Here is a 16,268-nt window from a genome sequence, read left to right as displayed (position 1 = left end):
CCACCAAAAACTGTAACCTACCGTGTGTATCTTTTACTAATTGAATTGCCTAATGAGGTCCCAGGGGCTACATCCCAATACCTCAGAGTTAATTAAAGCCTCAGCACTGTGCCAAATGGTGAATAAAGATGCAGTAAAACAGGGAGAGCGCGAAACGGGTTTGGTGTGCTGGGGACCAGTCTGACCTGCTTTTTTGTCGTTGTTATGGGACTCTACATTCCAGGAAGGAACAGATGCCTATTTATTTTTGTTGGCTTCAAATTTTGTTACCTTGGCACGTCTTTTCATTTTCCGGTATGGTTAGCCTAAATTCACCCAATTAAAGATTAACTAGTGATTCTTCTCCCACTATCGTCATAATCTTCATTATAAACAACTAAATTGACAAACAAATATAGAGATGTAAAGATGAATGACCATTTCCAATATTTATCTTGAAGAATGTCAGAACTTAACAGATGACGGATTTCTAAAACTCCCAGCAAATAGTCTTCTTCCAAGTTAGTATCTGTACCTGTATTTACAGGTTTGAACCTGTAGGAAATATGTTCATTGCTTATATTGCATATATGTCGTCAAAATTATGTTTTTGATTCATATATATTCAAATGAATGTGCGTGATCAGGCAGTGATGGAAGAAAAGAGAACCAGGCATTTCTAAAAAACAATCTCAAAGGTTTATTTAACATGTCAAAAGAAAGTCACACTCTTGGGAATTTAAAAGGGGCATTTGCAAGGACTGAAATTATTGTCCAGAACTATAAATCAAACTCAATCCTAACATTAATAATGTTTTGGCTAAAAGGAGAGGGTGTTTTTTGTTCCTTTTCTTAATTTTCTTTTATACAAGTAGTTTATTGGATAAATGCATCAAAAAAAGAAACCTGTTCTGCAGTAAACTTTACAAAAAATACATTTTGTTTCATTGGAGAGGAGTAGAAAAGGATGGGATCAAATATTGACCAATAATATTTATTCCTTTTCATCATTTAAAAAAAAGTTCTAATATCTATTTTTTGAAAAGTAAAAGCAATATACAGCACAATAAAAGAGAAAAAAAGAATTGCTTTTGTAGATTTAGTCAGACGATTTGGTTACCAAGGAGAGGGGCTGTGACTGGAAGAGGGCATGATGGGAATGTAGGGCTGCTTGATGGAAAGGAGAGGGCGGTGAGAGCATTGAGTGGTGCAGGGAGCTGAAGGGGATTGGCCGAGGGAGAATGGGTGTGGAGTGGCTGCCTGAAGTACCAATAGGGATGGAGATGCTTGGGTGGGAAGAGGAGGAGGAAGAGGATGAAGATGACGAAGATGAAGCAGATCCAGAGGGTTTGCCAGTTAGAAAATGGTGGTGCAGGCGTCCTTCTGGTTTGGTGGTGAGGGACAAGGGCTGGGCCTGCTCTGAGTGTGTGGCGGCGGGAGCGGCCGGGGAGGCCAGAGCTGCAGAGGGTGTGGCTGGAGAATCCAGCATGCTGCCGTGAGACGAGGCAGGGCTGTCACACATTTTCTCTGAGGGCAGGTATTGTACACACTGCTTCTTGTTACTGATTGAGAAGTCTGGAGAAACAAAAGGAGGGGGCTTTGTCAATATTGCTGTTAAATAAGCCTATAATCTGTTACAAGTCCTTCAACAGTGCCAGTTCCCTTGCATACATGACAGTTGGCCAAAAATACAAAACATTCACAGACAATGTACAGAACATGGAAAACCAAAAGGTCTGGGACAATTTTTTGAAACTTCGAATTAATGTAAAAAAAGAAGAAGAGAAAACAAAGAACACTACCGCAATGGGTGAAATGCACAACTAAATGGCATAGGTTTTTAGAAACTAAAAAGTTTGGGTGAAAAAAAAGTGTAGGTCTACGTCGATAACACATTAAATGCCTGCATGTAAATGAGGTTTGACTGCTGTGCTACAACAGACCAGACCAAACCACTGCGGGTGGAGTGGAGAGCAGTGTCCTGCAGTTCAGCCTTACTGGTTCATAACAGCAGACATACCTGCCTCAACGTCACAATTAGCACTGCACTTCATATGCTGCTTGTGAAAGTAGAGGGAAGAGAGGAGTTAGTTGGGAGTTAGTGGCAAGCCAAGTGTAGCTAGCAGCACTGTTTGACACAGGCCTATAGATGGAGTTCTTTCTGCCCTAAATAGAGAGGATAGGTCCAAGAGAAGAACAGAGAGAAGAAAAGGACCCCTTACCCTCCGGTGTTGAGTCTGGCTTATTATCTCTCTTCCTCTTTTTCCGCTTTCCCTGCACAGATAAACAAAACAATGTAGTCAGAAAAACAGGTTACTATCAAAATGAAAGCAACATGCTTCAACACTACATCAAACAACTTCAGTGTAGGAGAACAAAAGTCTTGTAGATCATTAGAATCACAGTATATATGGAATTATTTTTTTAACCAACTGGAAATGAGGCGCTTACTTCCGTAACCCACATTTCCCCTCCCTTGTTGAAAGATCCATGGGAAAAAGTCCTACTCACATAGTTATCTCGTGCTGACCAGCCTGGGTAGAGTTGGGAGTGGAGTTGCCTCTCTTTCCTTGCCAGCTCATAGTATTTGGCTTGCTCTTCTCTCGATAGAGAGTGCCACTGAACACAAACATAACAAAAGTCACAACTGGCCAAAGCATGTACACAATTTACACACAAACACACCTGCAAACTGTGGTGTGTCTCTGTGTGGTCAGGCAGTGTGTTGTGCTGTGCTCACCCTTCGGCCCAGTATCTGGTTGATGGCAGCACTCTCCTTCAGGGTGCACTCAGCCACCACCTTGGCCCTCATCTCCTTCATGTACAGCATGAAGGCATTCAGAGGCTTCTTGATGTGGGGCTTTTTGTCCTCCTCCTTCTTCACCGGGCCGGGAGACTTTCTGCTGAGACACAAAGTACACATTGCAAATGTCACTTAAAATAGTCCTCCTTGTGTATGAGGTCCGATTCCATTCCAGAAGACCTGGCTGACCTCTTACAAAGAAACAGGATGCTCTAGAATCCTGGCCCTCCAAATGGAATTATGAATAGAGACGGGATACTCAGTCAACAACCAATTTTAATAAGAGTAAATAAAGTGTTTATATGTTTGGATAAAGGTAAATGTGAAGAATCTCAGTTATTGGTCCTTACGAATGCATAGAGGGGCTCATGTGGTCATGAGTGTTTGGTTCCTGCTTGATGGCTGGTGATACGATAGCAGGATGAGGGATGCCAGTCTGGTGCATGCCGTGGGGGTGGTGGGGCATCATGTGGGGGGGAGAAACGGCTAGACACCAAGCTGGAAACAACAAAGACAACACAACCCTAACGGTTAACAAACTTTCAACAAACTTCTTACACACTCTTTCGGGTCTGACTTGTCAAGTCGACTGTTTGTCTGGAGTCTAGACTAAAGTAATGTCCACAATGAGCTACATATTTTTTTTTTGTTCAAATAAAGACTTTTTCAAAAGTCCCTTTATCCAACCATGCCTGGAGAAAAGTGAAGTGTATGGTAACCATGGTGACAGAGGGGACCTGACACCGGAAACCACTGCTTCCCGTGTTCAAAACCATGCAGGGTCTTTCTTCCACAGCTATCAGAACAGAACACCTTCAGATAGCTGTTGGAAAATGAGAGTGGTGCTAACACAATGGTACATTGTACATGGACAAAGGGGGAAATTAAGTTCCATGCTCCTCTGCCACACATTCTTGTTAAATACACGAAAGGAAAATCCTTTAATGCTTCATAAAAATCTCAATTTAACAGACAGATATGGTTTTTGAAAGTCCAAAATACACTATAAGCTTGTACTTCATGCGAGTGTGTCCAGACGCTTTTCTTGCTATAAAAAAGGTTACTTAACAGTAGCACGTCAAATTGAGGACACCCCATTCGTAATTGGGTGTACACTTTAATCTCTCCAATATCTTTCTACTTAAACTATCATGTCATACATAAAAGAGGGGGCTCTTCCACCATTATGATCCCAGCAGCCACTAAAAAACTAGCTGAGGAGAAGGAAAATTTAAAAAAAAGAGTAGAACATCAAATACAGTGGCTTGCAAAAGTATTTACCCCCCTTGTCATTTTTCCTATTGTGTTGCCTTGCAACCTGGAATTTAAATGGATTTTTGGGGGGGTTGTATCATTTGATTTACACAACATGCCTACCACTTTGAAGATTCAAAATGTTTGTTATTGTAAAACAAACAAGAAATAAGACAAAAAAATGAAAAAAACTTGAGCGTGCATAACTATTCACCCCCCCCAAAGTCAATACTTTGTAGAGACACCTTTTGCAGCAATTACAGCTGCAAGTCTCTTGGGGTATGTCTCTATAAGCTTGGCACATCTAGCCACTGGGATTTTTGCCCATTCTTCAAGGCAAAAAACTGCTCCAGCTCCTTAGAGTTGAATGGGTTCCGCTGGTGTCGGGCAATCTTTAAGTCATACCACAGATACTCAATTGGATTGAGGTCTGGGCTTTGACTAGGCCATTCCAAGACATTTAAATGTTTCCCCTTAAACCACTCAAGTGTTTCTTTAGCAATAAGGTCATTGTCCTGCTGGAAGGTGAACCTCCATCTCAGTCTCAAATCTCTGGAAGACTGAAACAAGTTTCCCCTCAAGAATTTCCCTGTATTTAGCGCCATCCATCATTCCTTCAATTCTGACCAGTTACCCAGTCCCTGCTGATGAAAAACATCCCCACAGCATGATGCTGCCACCACCATGCTTCACTGTAGGGATGGTGCTCGTGTTCTCGGGGTGATGAGAGGTGTTTTGTTTGCACCAGACATAGCATTTTCCTTGGTGGCCAAAAAGCTCAATTTAAGTCTCATCTGACCAGAGTACCTTCTTCCATATGTTTGGGGAGCCTCCCACATGCCTTTTGGCAAACACCAAACATGTTTCCTTATTTTTTTTCTGGCCACTCTTCCGTAAAGCCCATGCCCAGCTCTGTGGAGTATACGACCTAAAGTGGTCCTATGGACAGATACTCCAATCTCCGCTGTGGAGCATTGCAGCTCCTTCAGGGTTCTCTTTGGTCTCTTTGTTGCCTCTCTGATTAATGCCCTCCTTGCCTGGTCTGTGAGTTTTGGTGGGCGGCCCTCTCTTGGCAGGTTTGTTGTGGTGACATATTCTTTCCATTTTTTTATTATGGATTTAATGCTGCTCCGTGGGATGTTCAAAGTTTCAGATATCTTTCATAACCCAACCCTGATCTGTACTTCTCCACAACTTTGTCCCTGACCTATTTGGAGAGCTCCTTGGTCTTCATGGTGCTGCTTGCTTGGCGGTGCCCCTTGCTTAGTGGTGTTGCAGACTCAGATATATATATCATGTGACACTTAAATAAAGTCCACCTGTGTGCAATCTAACAAATTATGTGACTTCTGAAGGTAATTGGTTGCACCAGATCTTATTTAGGGGCTTCATGGCAAAGGGGGTTAATACATATGCACGCAACACTTTTTTATTTTTATACATTTTTGAAACATGTTATTTTTTAAATTTCACTTCACCAATATGGACTATTTTGTGTATGTCCATTACATGAAATCCAAATAAAAATCAATTTAAATTACAGGTTGTAATGCAACAAAATTGGAAAGATGCCAAGGGGGATGAATACTTTTACAAGGCACTGTACATACAGTATTATCATATATTCATGACAAAACTGTCAAATATTACATGAACAAGCCTTGTTCAGGTGGGACAGACGGCAAAACAAACTTTGTAACACTGTGGCAGGAGCTGAGAATACTATTGATCATACAGAGACCCTGATGAATATTTCATCCCATACTAACACCGGAAGGCCCGCTACAAATCTTTCAAATTTTGACAGTCGGGCAGAAAGTTCAATCAGATGAGAGTTGTCGGTTCAGATGAGCTTTGATTTGTCGTAATCGATTCTCAGCCCTTTCATCTTTGTGTGTGTATGTGTGTGTGTGTATGTGTGCGTGTGTGTAGCAGATCAACTGAGAACATTGGCCTGGCCAGGGTAGTATAGTTCACAGAAAAGACTGTGCTGTCTACAGCGTAGGGTTCTGAATGCCAATAATCTGTTCACGCTCTCTTTGGAAGGAAGGCTGAGCTCGTTTTTAGAAGACTTAGCACCCCTATTCCTTTGTAGTCCCTACCCACTGGCTGTCCACGGTTGGATACCCCTGTCCTAAGACTGTTAGAAACTCAGCAATGAGAACATCATAAACATGACTACAGAATGCATTACAACCACAAGATATTGCTCTCTTTTTGAGGATGGCTTGGGGTTGGTGAGACTGGGTGACAAAGAGCAAAGCGATCCACTCACCTGGACATAGATGCATTCATTGCGAGGGTGGGATAGGGGTGCCGGAACCCCCCCGGGGGGATAGAGTACATGTGCTGGCCCTGCCTGAGAATCAGAGGAGTAGAGGAAGGCACCAGTGAGAAGAGGATCAGACACAGCTGACAGATAACGCACCAGCACTAATCCAGCACTCAACTGCAATCCCCTGCCTGCGGAAAAGCACCGTTCAAATTGGTTACAAGACCCATAGCAAAACCCATAGAATGTGAAGAATTTATCCTAAATATCTCAAATATGTCAGTGTTTTATTATCAAAATTGCATCAGAATGTGCCTATACCGCTAAGTTTGACAAACACTGTACATATTATACCGTATTCAAAGTTTCTCCTATACTATACCAGGTTAGAACTGTACTTTGAGATAAATGCACATCAACAAAACTATTCTCCATGTCTATGAGTTAGGAGGATGTGGGTTACTCCACAGATACATGACATATTGCCATGGGGCAGAGAGGAAAATGTGCAGTTTTATAGCAAACCTCATGTTATTCTACATATTTTGCAATGAGGCTGAGAGTGTTTTGCATTTCCTACTATTCTACACATTTTGCTATGAGGCTGAGATTATTATACATATTTTTTTCTGTCATTTTAAACATTTTTTTTTGTCATGGCTTATGACATGTTCATATGCTATCTGGGGAGAAGGGTGTTTTGTGGTTGTGGCCCCCACCCCCCCCCCCTTGTGGGGGCTGCAAGGGTGTATGGTATGCCAGTGCATAAATATGTATATAATACTGTTCTATTTAATGCTGTGTGTTACTCACTGTGGCACCAGCCATCCCAGAGGGTGAGGGATCTGTCCCACAGCACCTGGAGACAGGGGGTAGTACGGAGAGAGCTCTGATGGATGGGGAGTCCGAGGAATGCCTGAAGGGAACACAGGGGGGACAATTGAAGCAATAGATCATTTAAAGTCACAGTCAAGGTCATTTTCTCTAAGAAATTAATAGATATATAGACTGCAGTTTAAGTTTAATGCAAGCCATGTTATGCTTGCATTGAGGGTGTGTGTGTGTGTGTGTACCGGTCTTTGGGTCAAGGATCTCCGGGGAGAGGTGTGAGGGAGGGGTTCCGGGGGAGAAATGTTCATTGCTGTAGGTGATGAGGGGGGTCAGCGGGTGGACGTGGTGAGCATGCTGCACCACTGGGACCTTGTTGGACTGTAGGAGAGACGAGAGGAGAGGAACACACAGAGGGGCTTTAGACACCAGAGAGAGAGGACTAGATAGACCAGGGGTTTAATAGTATCCCTGGGTCTCCAAAGACTCAAACAGAAACAGGCTCATTCATAAGTCTGACATGTGTTGTGCCTGATGCTTGCCATGTATAACCAACATGCATAGCCCTCTGCATCCTAATGCAAACGGTTCCACATCCACCATGGACTCTGTTGGCATAAAGGTCATGACACATGTTGTTGGTAGTCACTGTATCATGTGGGTAAAGGTGAGTCCCTATGCCTGAGAATGCTGCCTGTCTGCCTGCCTCCCTCCCTGGTAAACAATGCAGGCTGTGGCTGTGTGTGTGACAGGCCCTATGATGCAATCTGGATCCCCACCAAGACACAGTGAAAGCCTGCAGATGCATACCAACACCATTACGGCCATTACGTGGAGGAGAGAACTGCTTGTTCAGCCCAACAGGCAAAACAACAGGGCCCAAGATGTGAAAGTTCCACCAACACAAGCCCGCAGTACTGTAGGTAGCTCAGTGCCCATACACATGGCTAATCCCAAGCCGCTAACTTGCCCGCACACTATTCAGTTCTTCATTGATCCATGTAGGATGACATTAACCCTGAACAGTGTTTTTAGTTCCTCAATGATATGGTTTGAGTACACTAGTACTAGATCTATCGATCTAGTCTAAGGGAATCAAATCCTATACACTCAAAGCACTCACAATACAGCATCAATCACAATGGGAGGTGGGGTATACATACACTTCAAGGAGTTAAATAACTGATTTTGTTGGCGCAGACTCATTGTTATTTCAGCTATTTTAAAAGGGCCGTGTGGTGGCAGAGAAACGCCATATCCCCTGACTCTAGTGCAGCTAGCTAGCGGACCTGGCCAGGCCAGCCAGGAGGACGATGATAATAATAATAACCAGCGTCTCTACTTTCATTAGGCAGCGTTCGGCCTCACAGTTATTTCCTCTGGCTGCCCTGCTCAATGAAACGCTTGTTGGCCCAACTCGTCACATGTGAGGGCCAGGGGTGGGGGGGGGGGGGGGAGAAAGGAGTCTTGTTCCTCCAACCTAACCTTTCTTCAGTATCCCTCCCAACCCCCTTCTCAACCTCTCGTCTAACCAACGAGGTCCAGGATGGAACAAGGTTTGCATTGAAACGACTGTACGCTCTCTTACTTCTTGATGCTTAGAATTGTTCCAAATATCAGGCATGCATTTTCTGCCCTTTTTTTTAAAAAAGCAGGTCCAACCTCTCCCCCCTTTTTAAGTCTTAGCAAACGTGTTTCTCCTGCTTCCAAAGCCTGCTTTGATTTCAATAATGTCAGTTGTGATGAGGAAATTGCAGATGCAAAGCCTTGTAAAAGGTAAAGTACATATTAGATGTAAATAAAAAAAATAAGCCAATGACACATGGATAAAGCTTTCATATTATAGGATTGCGTACGTACGATGATAATACATACATACATACACCTAGTTGAAGTTTACATACACTTAGGTTGGAATCATTAAAACTCATTTTTCAACAACTCCACAAATGTCTTGTTAACAAACTATAGTGTTGGCAAGTCTACTTTGTGCATGACATCTACTTTGTGCATGACACAAGTCATTTTTCCAACAATTGTTTACAGACAGACTATTTCACTTATAATTCACTGTATCACAATAACAGTGGGTCAGACGTTTACGTACACTTTGCTTGACATCATGGGAAAATCAAAAGAAAATCAGCAAAGACCACAGAAAAATAATTAGAGAGCTCCACAAGTCGGGTTCATCCTTGCGAGCAATTTCCAAATGCCTGAATGTACCACGTTCATCTGTACAAACAATAGTATGCAAGTATAAACACCATGGGACCATGCAGCCGTCATACCACTCAGGATGGAGACGCGTTCAGTCTCCTAGAGATGAACATATTTTGGTGCGAAAAGTGCAAATCAATCCCAGAACAACAGCAAAGGACCTTGTGAAGATGCTGGAGGAAACGGGTACAAAAGTATCTATATCCACAGTAAAATGAGTCCTACAGTGCCTTGCGAAAGTATTCGGCCCCCTTGAACTTTGCGACCTTTTGCCACATTTCAGGCTTCAAACATAAAGATATAAAACTGTATTTTTTTGTGAAGAATCAACAACAAGTGGGACACAATCATGAAGAGGAACGACATTTATTGGATATTTCAAACTTTTTTAACAAATCAAAAACTGAAAAATTGGGCGTGCAAAATTATTCAGCCCCCTTAAGTTAATACCTTGTAGCGCCACCTTTTGCTGCGATTGCAGCTGTAAGTCGCTTGGGGTATGTCTATCAGTTTTGCACATCGAGACTGAAATTTCTTCCCATTCCTCCTTGCAAAACAGCTCGAGCTCATTGAGGTTGGATGGAGAGCATTTGTGTGAACAGCAGTTTTCAGTTCTTTCCACAGATTTTCGATTGGATTCAGGTCTGGATTTTGACTTGGCCATTCTAACACCTGGATATGTTTATTTTTGTACCATTCCATTGTAGATTTTGCATCATTTTCTTGTTGGAAGACAAATCTCCGTCCCAGTCTCAGGTCTTTTGCAGACTCCATCAGGTTTTCTTCCAGAATGGTTCTGTATTTGGCTCCATCCATCTTCCCATCAATTTTAACCATCTTCCCTGTCCCTGCTGAAGAAAAGCAGGCCCAAACCATGATGCTGCCACCACCATGTTTGACAGTGGGGATGGTGTGTTCAGGGTGATGAGCTGTGTTGCTTTTACGCCAAACATAACGTTTTGCATTGTTGCCAAAAAGTTCAATTTTGGTTTCATCTGACCAGAGCACCTTCTTCCACATGTTTGGTGTGTCTCTCAGGTGGCTTGTGGCAAACTTTAAACGACACTTTTTATGGATATCTTTAAGAATCTTCTTGCCACTCTTCCATAAAGGCCAGATTTGTGCAATATACGACTGATTGTTGTCCTATGGACAGTCTCCCACCTCAGCTGTAGATCTCTGCAGTTCATCCAGAGTGATCATGGGCCTCTTGGCTGCATCTCTGATCAGTCTTCTCCTTGTATGAGCTGAAAGTTTAGAGGGACGGACAGGTCTTGGTAGATTTGCAGTGGTCTGATACTCCTTCCATTTCAATATTATCGCTTGCACAGTGCTCCTCGGGATGTTTAAAGCTTGGGAAATATTTTTGTATCCAAATTCTTCACAACAGTATCTCGGACCTGCCTGGTGTGTTCCTTGTTCTTCGTGCTTTTAACGGACCTCTGAGACTATCACAGTGCAGGTGCATTTATACAGAGACTTGATTACACACAGGTGGATTGTATTTATCATCATTAGTCATTTAGGTCAACATTGGATCATTCAGAGATCCTCACTGAACTTCTGGAGAGAGTTTGCTGCACTGAAAGTGAAGGGGCTGAATAATTTTGCACGCCCAATTTTTCAGTTTTTGATTTGTTAAAAAAGTTTGAAATATCCAATAAATGTCGTTCCTCTTCATGATTGTGTCCCACTTGTTGTTGATTCTTCACAAAAAATACAGTTTTATATCTTTATGTTTGAAGCCTGAAATGTGGCAAAAGGTCGCAAAGTTCAAGGGGGCTGAATACTTTCGCAAGGCACTGTATATCAATATAACTTGAAAAGCCGCTCAGCAAGGAAGAAGCCACTGTTCCAAATCCGCCATAAAGAAGCCAGACTACGGTTTGCAACTGCATATGGGGACAAAGATCGTACTTTTTGGAGAAATGTCCTCTGGTCTGATGAAACAAAAATAGAACTGTTTGGCCATAATGACCATCGTTGTGTTTGGGGAAACAGGGGGAGGCTTGCAAGCTGGAAAACACCATCCCAACCGTGAAGCACGGGGGTGGCAGCATCATGTTGTGGGGGTGATTTGCTGCAGGAGGGACTGGTGTCATGCAATAAAATGCTAATTAATTAGTGAAAAATCATATGTGATTTTCTGGATTTTTGTTTTAGACTCAGTCTCTCACAGTTGAAGTGTACCTATGATAACAATTACAGACCTCTACATGCGTTGTAAGTAGGAAAACCTACAAAATCAGCAGTGTATCAAATACTTGTTCTCCCCACTGTACATACAGTCAAAAGTTTGGACACAATTACTCATACCAGGGTTTTTCTTTATTTGTACTATGTTCTACATTGTAGAATAATGGTGAAGACATCAACACTGTTGTAAGCAACAAAAAAGTGTTAAACAAATCTAAATCTATTTTAAATTTGAGATTCTTCAAAGTAGCCACCCTTTGCCTTGATGACAGCTTTGCATAATCTTGTTATTCTCTCAAACAGCTTCATGAGGTAGTCACCTGGAATGCATTTTAATTAACAGGTGTGCCTTGTTAAAAGTTAATTTGTGGATTTTTTTTTCCCTTCTTAATGCATCTGAGCCAATCAGTTATGTTTTGACAAGGTTGCGGTGGTATACAGAAGATGGTATTTTACCAAATAGGACTAAGTCCATACAATTGCAAGAACAGCTCAAATAAGCAAAGAGAAAACAACAGTCCATCATTACTTTACGACATGAAGGTCAGTCAATTCGGAAATTTTTAAGAACTTTGAAACTCTCTATCATGAAGAACACCACAGGAACGGAAGACTCAGCGTTACCTCTGTTGCAGAGGATAAGTTAATTAGCGTTAACTGGACCTCAGTTTGCAGCCCAAATAAATGCTTCACAGAATTCAAGTAACACACACAACATCAACTGTTCAGGAGACTGTGTGAATCAGGCCTTCGTGGTCAAATTGCTGCAAAGAAACCACTACTTATGGACACCAATAAGAAGAGACTTACTTGGGCCAAGAAACACGAGCAATGGACATTAGACCGGTGGAAATCTGTCCTTTGGTCGGACAAGTTCAAATTTGAGATTTTTGGTTCCAACCGCCATGTAGGTGAATGATCTCCGCATATGTGGTTCCCACCTTGGTGTGATGTGTGGGGATGCTTTTCCGGTGACACAGTCCCTGATTTATTTAGAATTCAAGACACAATTAACCAGCATGGCTACCACAGCATTCTGCAATGATACGCCATCCCTTCTGGTTAAGGCTTAGTGGGAGTATCATTTGTTTTTCAACAGGACAATGATCAACACACCTCCAGGCTGTGTAGGGGCTATTTTACCAAGAAGGAGAGTGATGAGTGCTGCATCAGATGACCTGGCCTCCACAATCCTCTAGGCCTCAACCAAATTGAGATGGTTTGGGATGAGTCGGACCGCAGGGTGAAGAAAAAGCACCCAACAAGTGCTCAGCATGTGAAACTGTTGGAAAAGCATTCCAGATGAAGCTGGTTGAGATAATGTGCAAAGCTGTCATCAAGGCAAAGGGTGGCTACTTTGAAGAACCAAAAATGTATTTTGATTTGTTTAACACTTTTTTCGTTACTACTTGATTCCATGTTTGTTCTGATGTCCCCACTATTATTCTACAATGTAGAAAATAGTACAAATAAAGAAAACACGTTTTCCGGGATGGAAAAATGCCAACAGTGTAAACTTAAATGGATATTTGGGGATTTTGGAAATGAGGCCCTTTATCTACTTTCTCAGAGTCAGATGAACTCATGGATACCATTTTTATGTCTCTGCTTGCAGTTTGAAGGAGGTTGCTAACTAGCATTAGCGCAATGACGAGGTCAAATGGGTATCCCTTCCTTTCTCTGACTGTTGCCACCGCTGCTAAAGAAAACTAGAGAAAAAGACTGGATGGTTGCATAAAGCATTTATGCATAATGTAGAAAACCCAAAGCCCAAATGTCATGTATACTTTAGACATGTTTTGTTGTTCTACTTCATGTACAATGTGAGTGAATTTTCCCTATATTGTGGATGCTGTTTGAGACCTCTAGACCTGAGAGCCAACATTTTTGGGAAGCACTTCAGTGAGAATTGGAAACGATCGCCATTAATAATTCATACTTTGGAATACACCAATCATGTGTTCGCTCAGAAGAGAGTTTAAAGTTTAACAGCGCCAGTTTCAACGTGAAGACCAGTCTGCATACGAGTAAAGCAAGCAAAACAATGGAACAGAAATATGTAGACGTGGGCTGTCCACATGCAAAAGCATTTAGGCCAGCGGCCTACCTGCTTAAACCATCTTCAGAGGAGAGGTCCCATTGTGGTCTACGTTTAAGTACATAGATGGTTACCTCATCAACTTCTACTGGGTTATTAGGTGCTGACAGAAAAGCAATAAGCAAGTCCCTCCCTCTCGATCAGAATATTGCGAGTAGTTACAATTAAATAAAAGCATTGGTATTACACTTCTTCATTCTGTCACATTGAACTTTCAGTTGGATAGCAGTTCAACAGTAGTTACCAGTTAGCCAACATGAAAAAAACAAGTTGCCCAAAAACAAGTAGTCTTGATGTGTAAAAGTGAAGAACGCCAACTTCAATCATGGTTCTAAATAAAAGGAGGAACTCCCCAGCCCATCAATACCTCCATTCAGCCTCTAATTACCCCTTTACCCATCACAGCCTCACATGCTTGGGTTCATGAGCAATCTGGAGACAGACGGGACCTGCATTGACACACAGACATCGTGCTCTCTACATAGACCTGCCTGCTCGTTAAACTACCGAGTCCACTGTAACAAAGCACAATGCCTTCACAACTGACGTGTGGCAACAGTGTTGAATGATATTGGATTCGAGTTGACACGGTAACAGGAAAATGAAAAATAGCAAAAATTTGCTGAGCCAGTGCAGAGACAAGGTGGCTGTCTGTTAAGCGGTTTGAGGCAAAAGAGGCCAAGGTGGCAGTACCTCACTGGGCCGTTAAACTTGGAACACTGCTAAGAAAAGCTTAGTCCTTGGTCAATGTGGGTGGAGGGGTAGATTTCATTCAAATAAACATGTTTTTGGATCCTGCACATCTGAATTGAATTACTAGGCAAACAGCCGATGGGGAAGAGCACTCAGAAGAAACTGAATAACCCCAGAGCTTTGTGTGTGCCTTTCTGCTACGTGACCCCTTCTGGGTGGGAGGCTCAGAGGCTTTTCAAAACTCCAGGAAAGAAAGAGTGAAAAGAATGCATGGCATGCTGAGAAATCCAATAATTGTTTTCAATGCCAACAGGAAAAAGGACATAAGAGTGGACTGACTGTCATATGCTTTTAGAACAAGTCCACCAAAAACTATGGCAGACAAGTTGCGTCGCTTTACGTCTGAACAGTCATCCCCACTGAAAGGGTCAATGGCAATTACATTTCAATTTAACAAAATGGCCGTGTCACGTTGCAGTTGCTAGACACCAATAAATAATTGAGTGTTTCACCTAGGTCACGAGGAACTGAGAGGGCAAGCGAAAAGGCAAGCATTGACACAAACATAGTCACCACTAGTTACCACAGCCACAAAGTCAGAGATTCCAGCCTATTTGTTCAACTTATCTTTTTTAAATGTGATTTCAAACCTAACCACACTGCTAACCTTATGCCTAACCACACTGCTAACCTTATGCCTAACCATACCCTTAAAATAAAAACAAAAAGCTACATTTTGTTTTCATGAATTTGTGGCTGTGGTAACTTCTGGAACCCTACAAACATGGTGAAATTACTAAAAAAGGATGTAGAGATTATTCACCACTGATTAATCAAATAGCCAATTTTGAAAGTTTTGGTTTTCAGATGACTGTGTACTTAGATGTCGGGACTTGGTTCCTATATTTGACTTTCACTGAGGTACTGAGTCCAGTGTGTGTCTATAAAAGTAAGGTTTCTGCAGAGCCATGGAGGGACTGCAGCCTTCCCATCAGTATTCAGTTAAGGCTTTCCAAAACCTTTGATTTTATGATGGACTCTGGTTGTTTAATGCGTAATGCAACATGGCAAATCTCAGAGCACAACCAGTAAAACTCATTTTGACTGCAAGCTAGCAGAAAGTAGCTTTGCCAAAACCAACCTGTACAAAAACTGCTATTCAGTCTAATGTGCCGAAAATATCAACGGAAACTCCATGGACAGGCCATTTTTGGATGCACACCCATGTCAATGCTGAGCTCTTACTACTTCGATTCACTTAACAAGCAATCTGGTGACCTCCATCCTGCTCTAAGTGAGTTATGACAAGCTGCTGACAGTGACCAAGACCAACGCTCCTGTTGTCAACATGATTGTTCTGTAATGGGGTACTGAAACACAAGATAGAAGAATTCCTCTGTCTTTGTCAAATTCAGAGCATGAGGCCATTTTGAGCTGTGAGTACTGATGATCTGATGACTGGACTGGGCAGACACACACTATCCGATCTCATTAGGAAGTCACATTCTTTGTAAACATTCCCCATTGATGTTTTAACTTTTGCTAGTGAAAATTATGTGGACACCCCTTCAAATTAGTAGATTAAGCTATTTTAGTTACACCCGTGTATAAAATGGACCACACAGCCATGCAAACTCCATAGACAAACATTGGCAGTAGAATGGCCTTACTGAAGAGCTCAGTGACTTTCAATGTTGCAGTCATAGGATGCCACCTATCCAACAAGTCAGTTAGTCAAATTTCTGCCCTGCTACAGCTGCCCGTCAACTGTAAGTGCTGTTATGGTGAAGTGGAAACATCAAGGAGCAACAACTGTTCAGCCGTGAAGTGGTAGGCCACTCAAGCTCACAGAACATGACCACCAAGTGCTGAAGCACGTATCGTGTAAAAATCGAGTCCTTGGTTGCAACACTCACTACCAAGTT

General features: G+C 42.2%; 1 protein-coding gene across 1 annotated transcript in view; it reads right to left on the bottom strand.

The window, feature by feature from the left end:
- Positions 1–957: 957 nt before the first annotated feature.
- LOC124036311 (transcription factor 7-like 1-B) overlaps positions 958–16,268 on the bottom strand; it is a 47,686-nt gene continuing 32,375 nt past the window's right edge. The window contains 9 exon segments of the mRNA XM_046350734.1: positions 958–1,554; positions 2,202–2,253; positions 2,491–2,598; positions 2,720–2,882; positions 3,133–3,257; positions 3,259–3,280; positions 6,312–6,395; positions 7,122–7,224; positions 7,382–7,517. Of these exon segments, the coding sequence (XP_046206690.1) occupies positions 1,079–1,554; positions 2,202–2,253; positions 2,491–2,598; positions 2,720–2,882; positions 3,133–3,257; positions 3,259–3,280; positions 6,312–6,395; positions 7,122–7,224; positions 7,382–7,517 (1,269 nt within the window). The 3' untranslated portion in view covers positions 958–1,078.

The sequence above is a fragment of the Oncorhynchus gorbuscha genome, linkage group LG05 (assembly GCF_021184085.1).
Source record: "Oncorhynchus gorbuscha isolate QuinsamMale2020 ecotype Even-year linkage group LG05, OgorEven_v1.0, whole genome shotgun sequence".
Taxonomy (NCBI): domain Eukaryota; kingdom Metazoa; phylum Chordata; class Actinopteri; order Salmoniformes; family Salmonidae; genus Oncorhynchus; species Oncorhynchus gorbuscha.
Note: the sequence above shows the minus strand (reverse complement) of the source record. Positions and strands in the feature narration are given on the sequence as shown.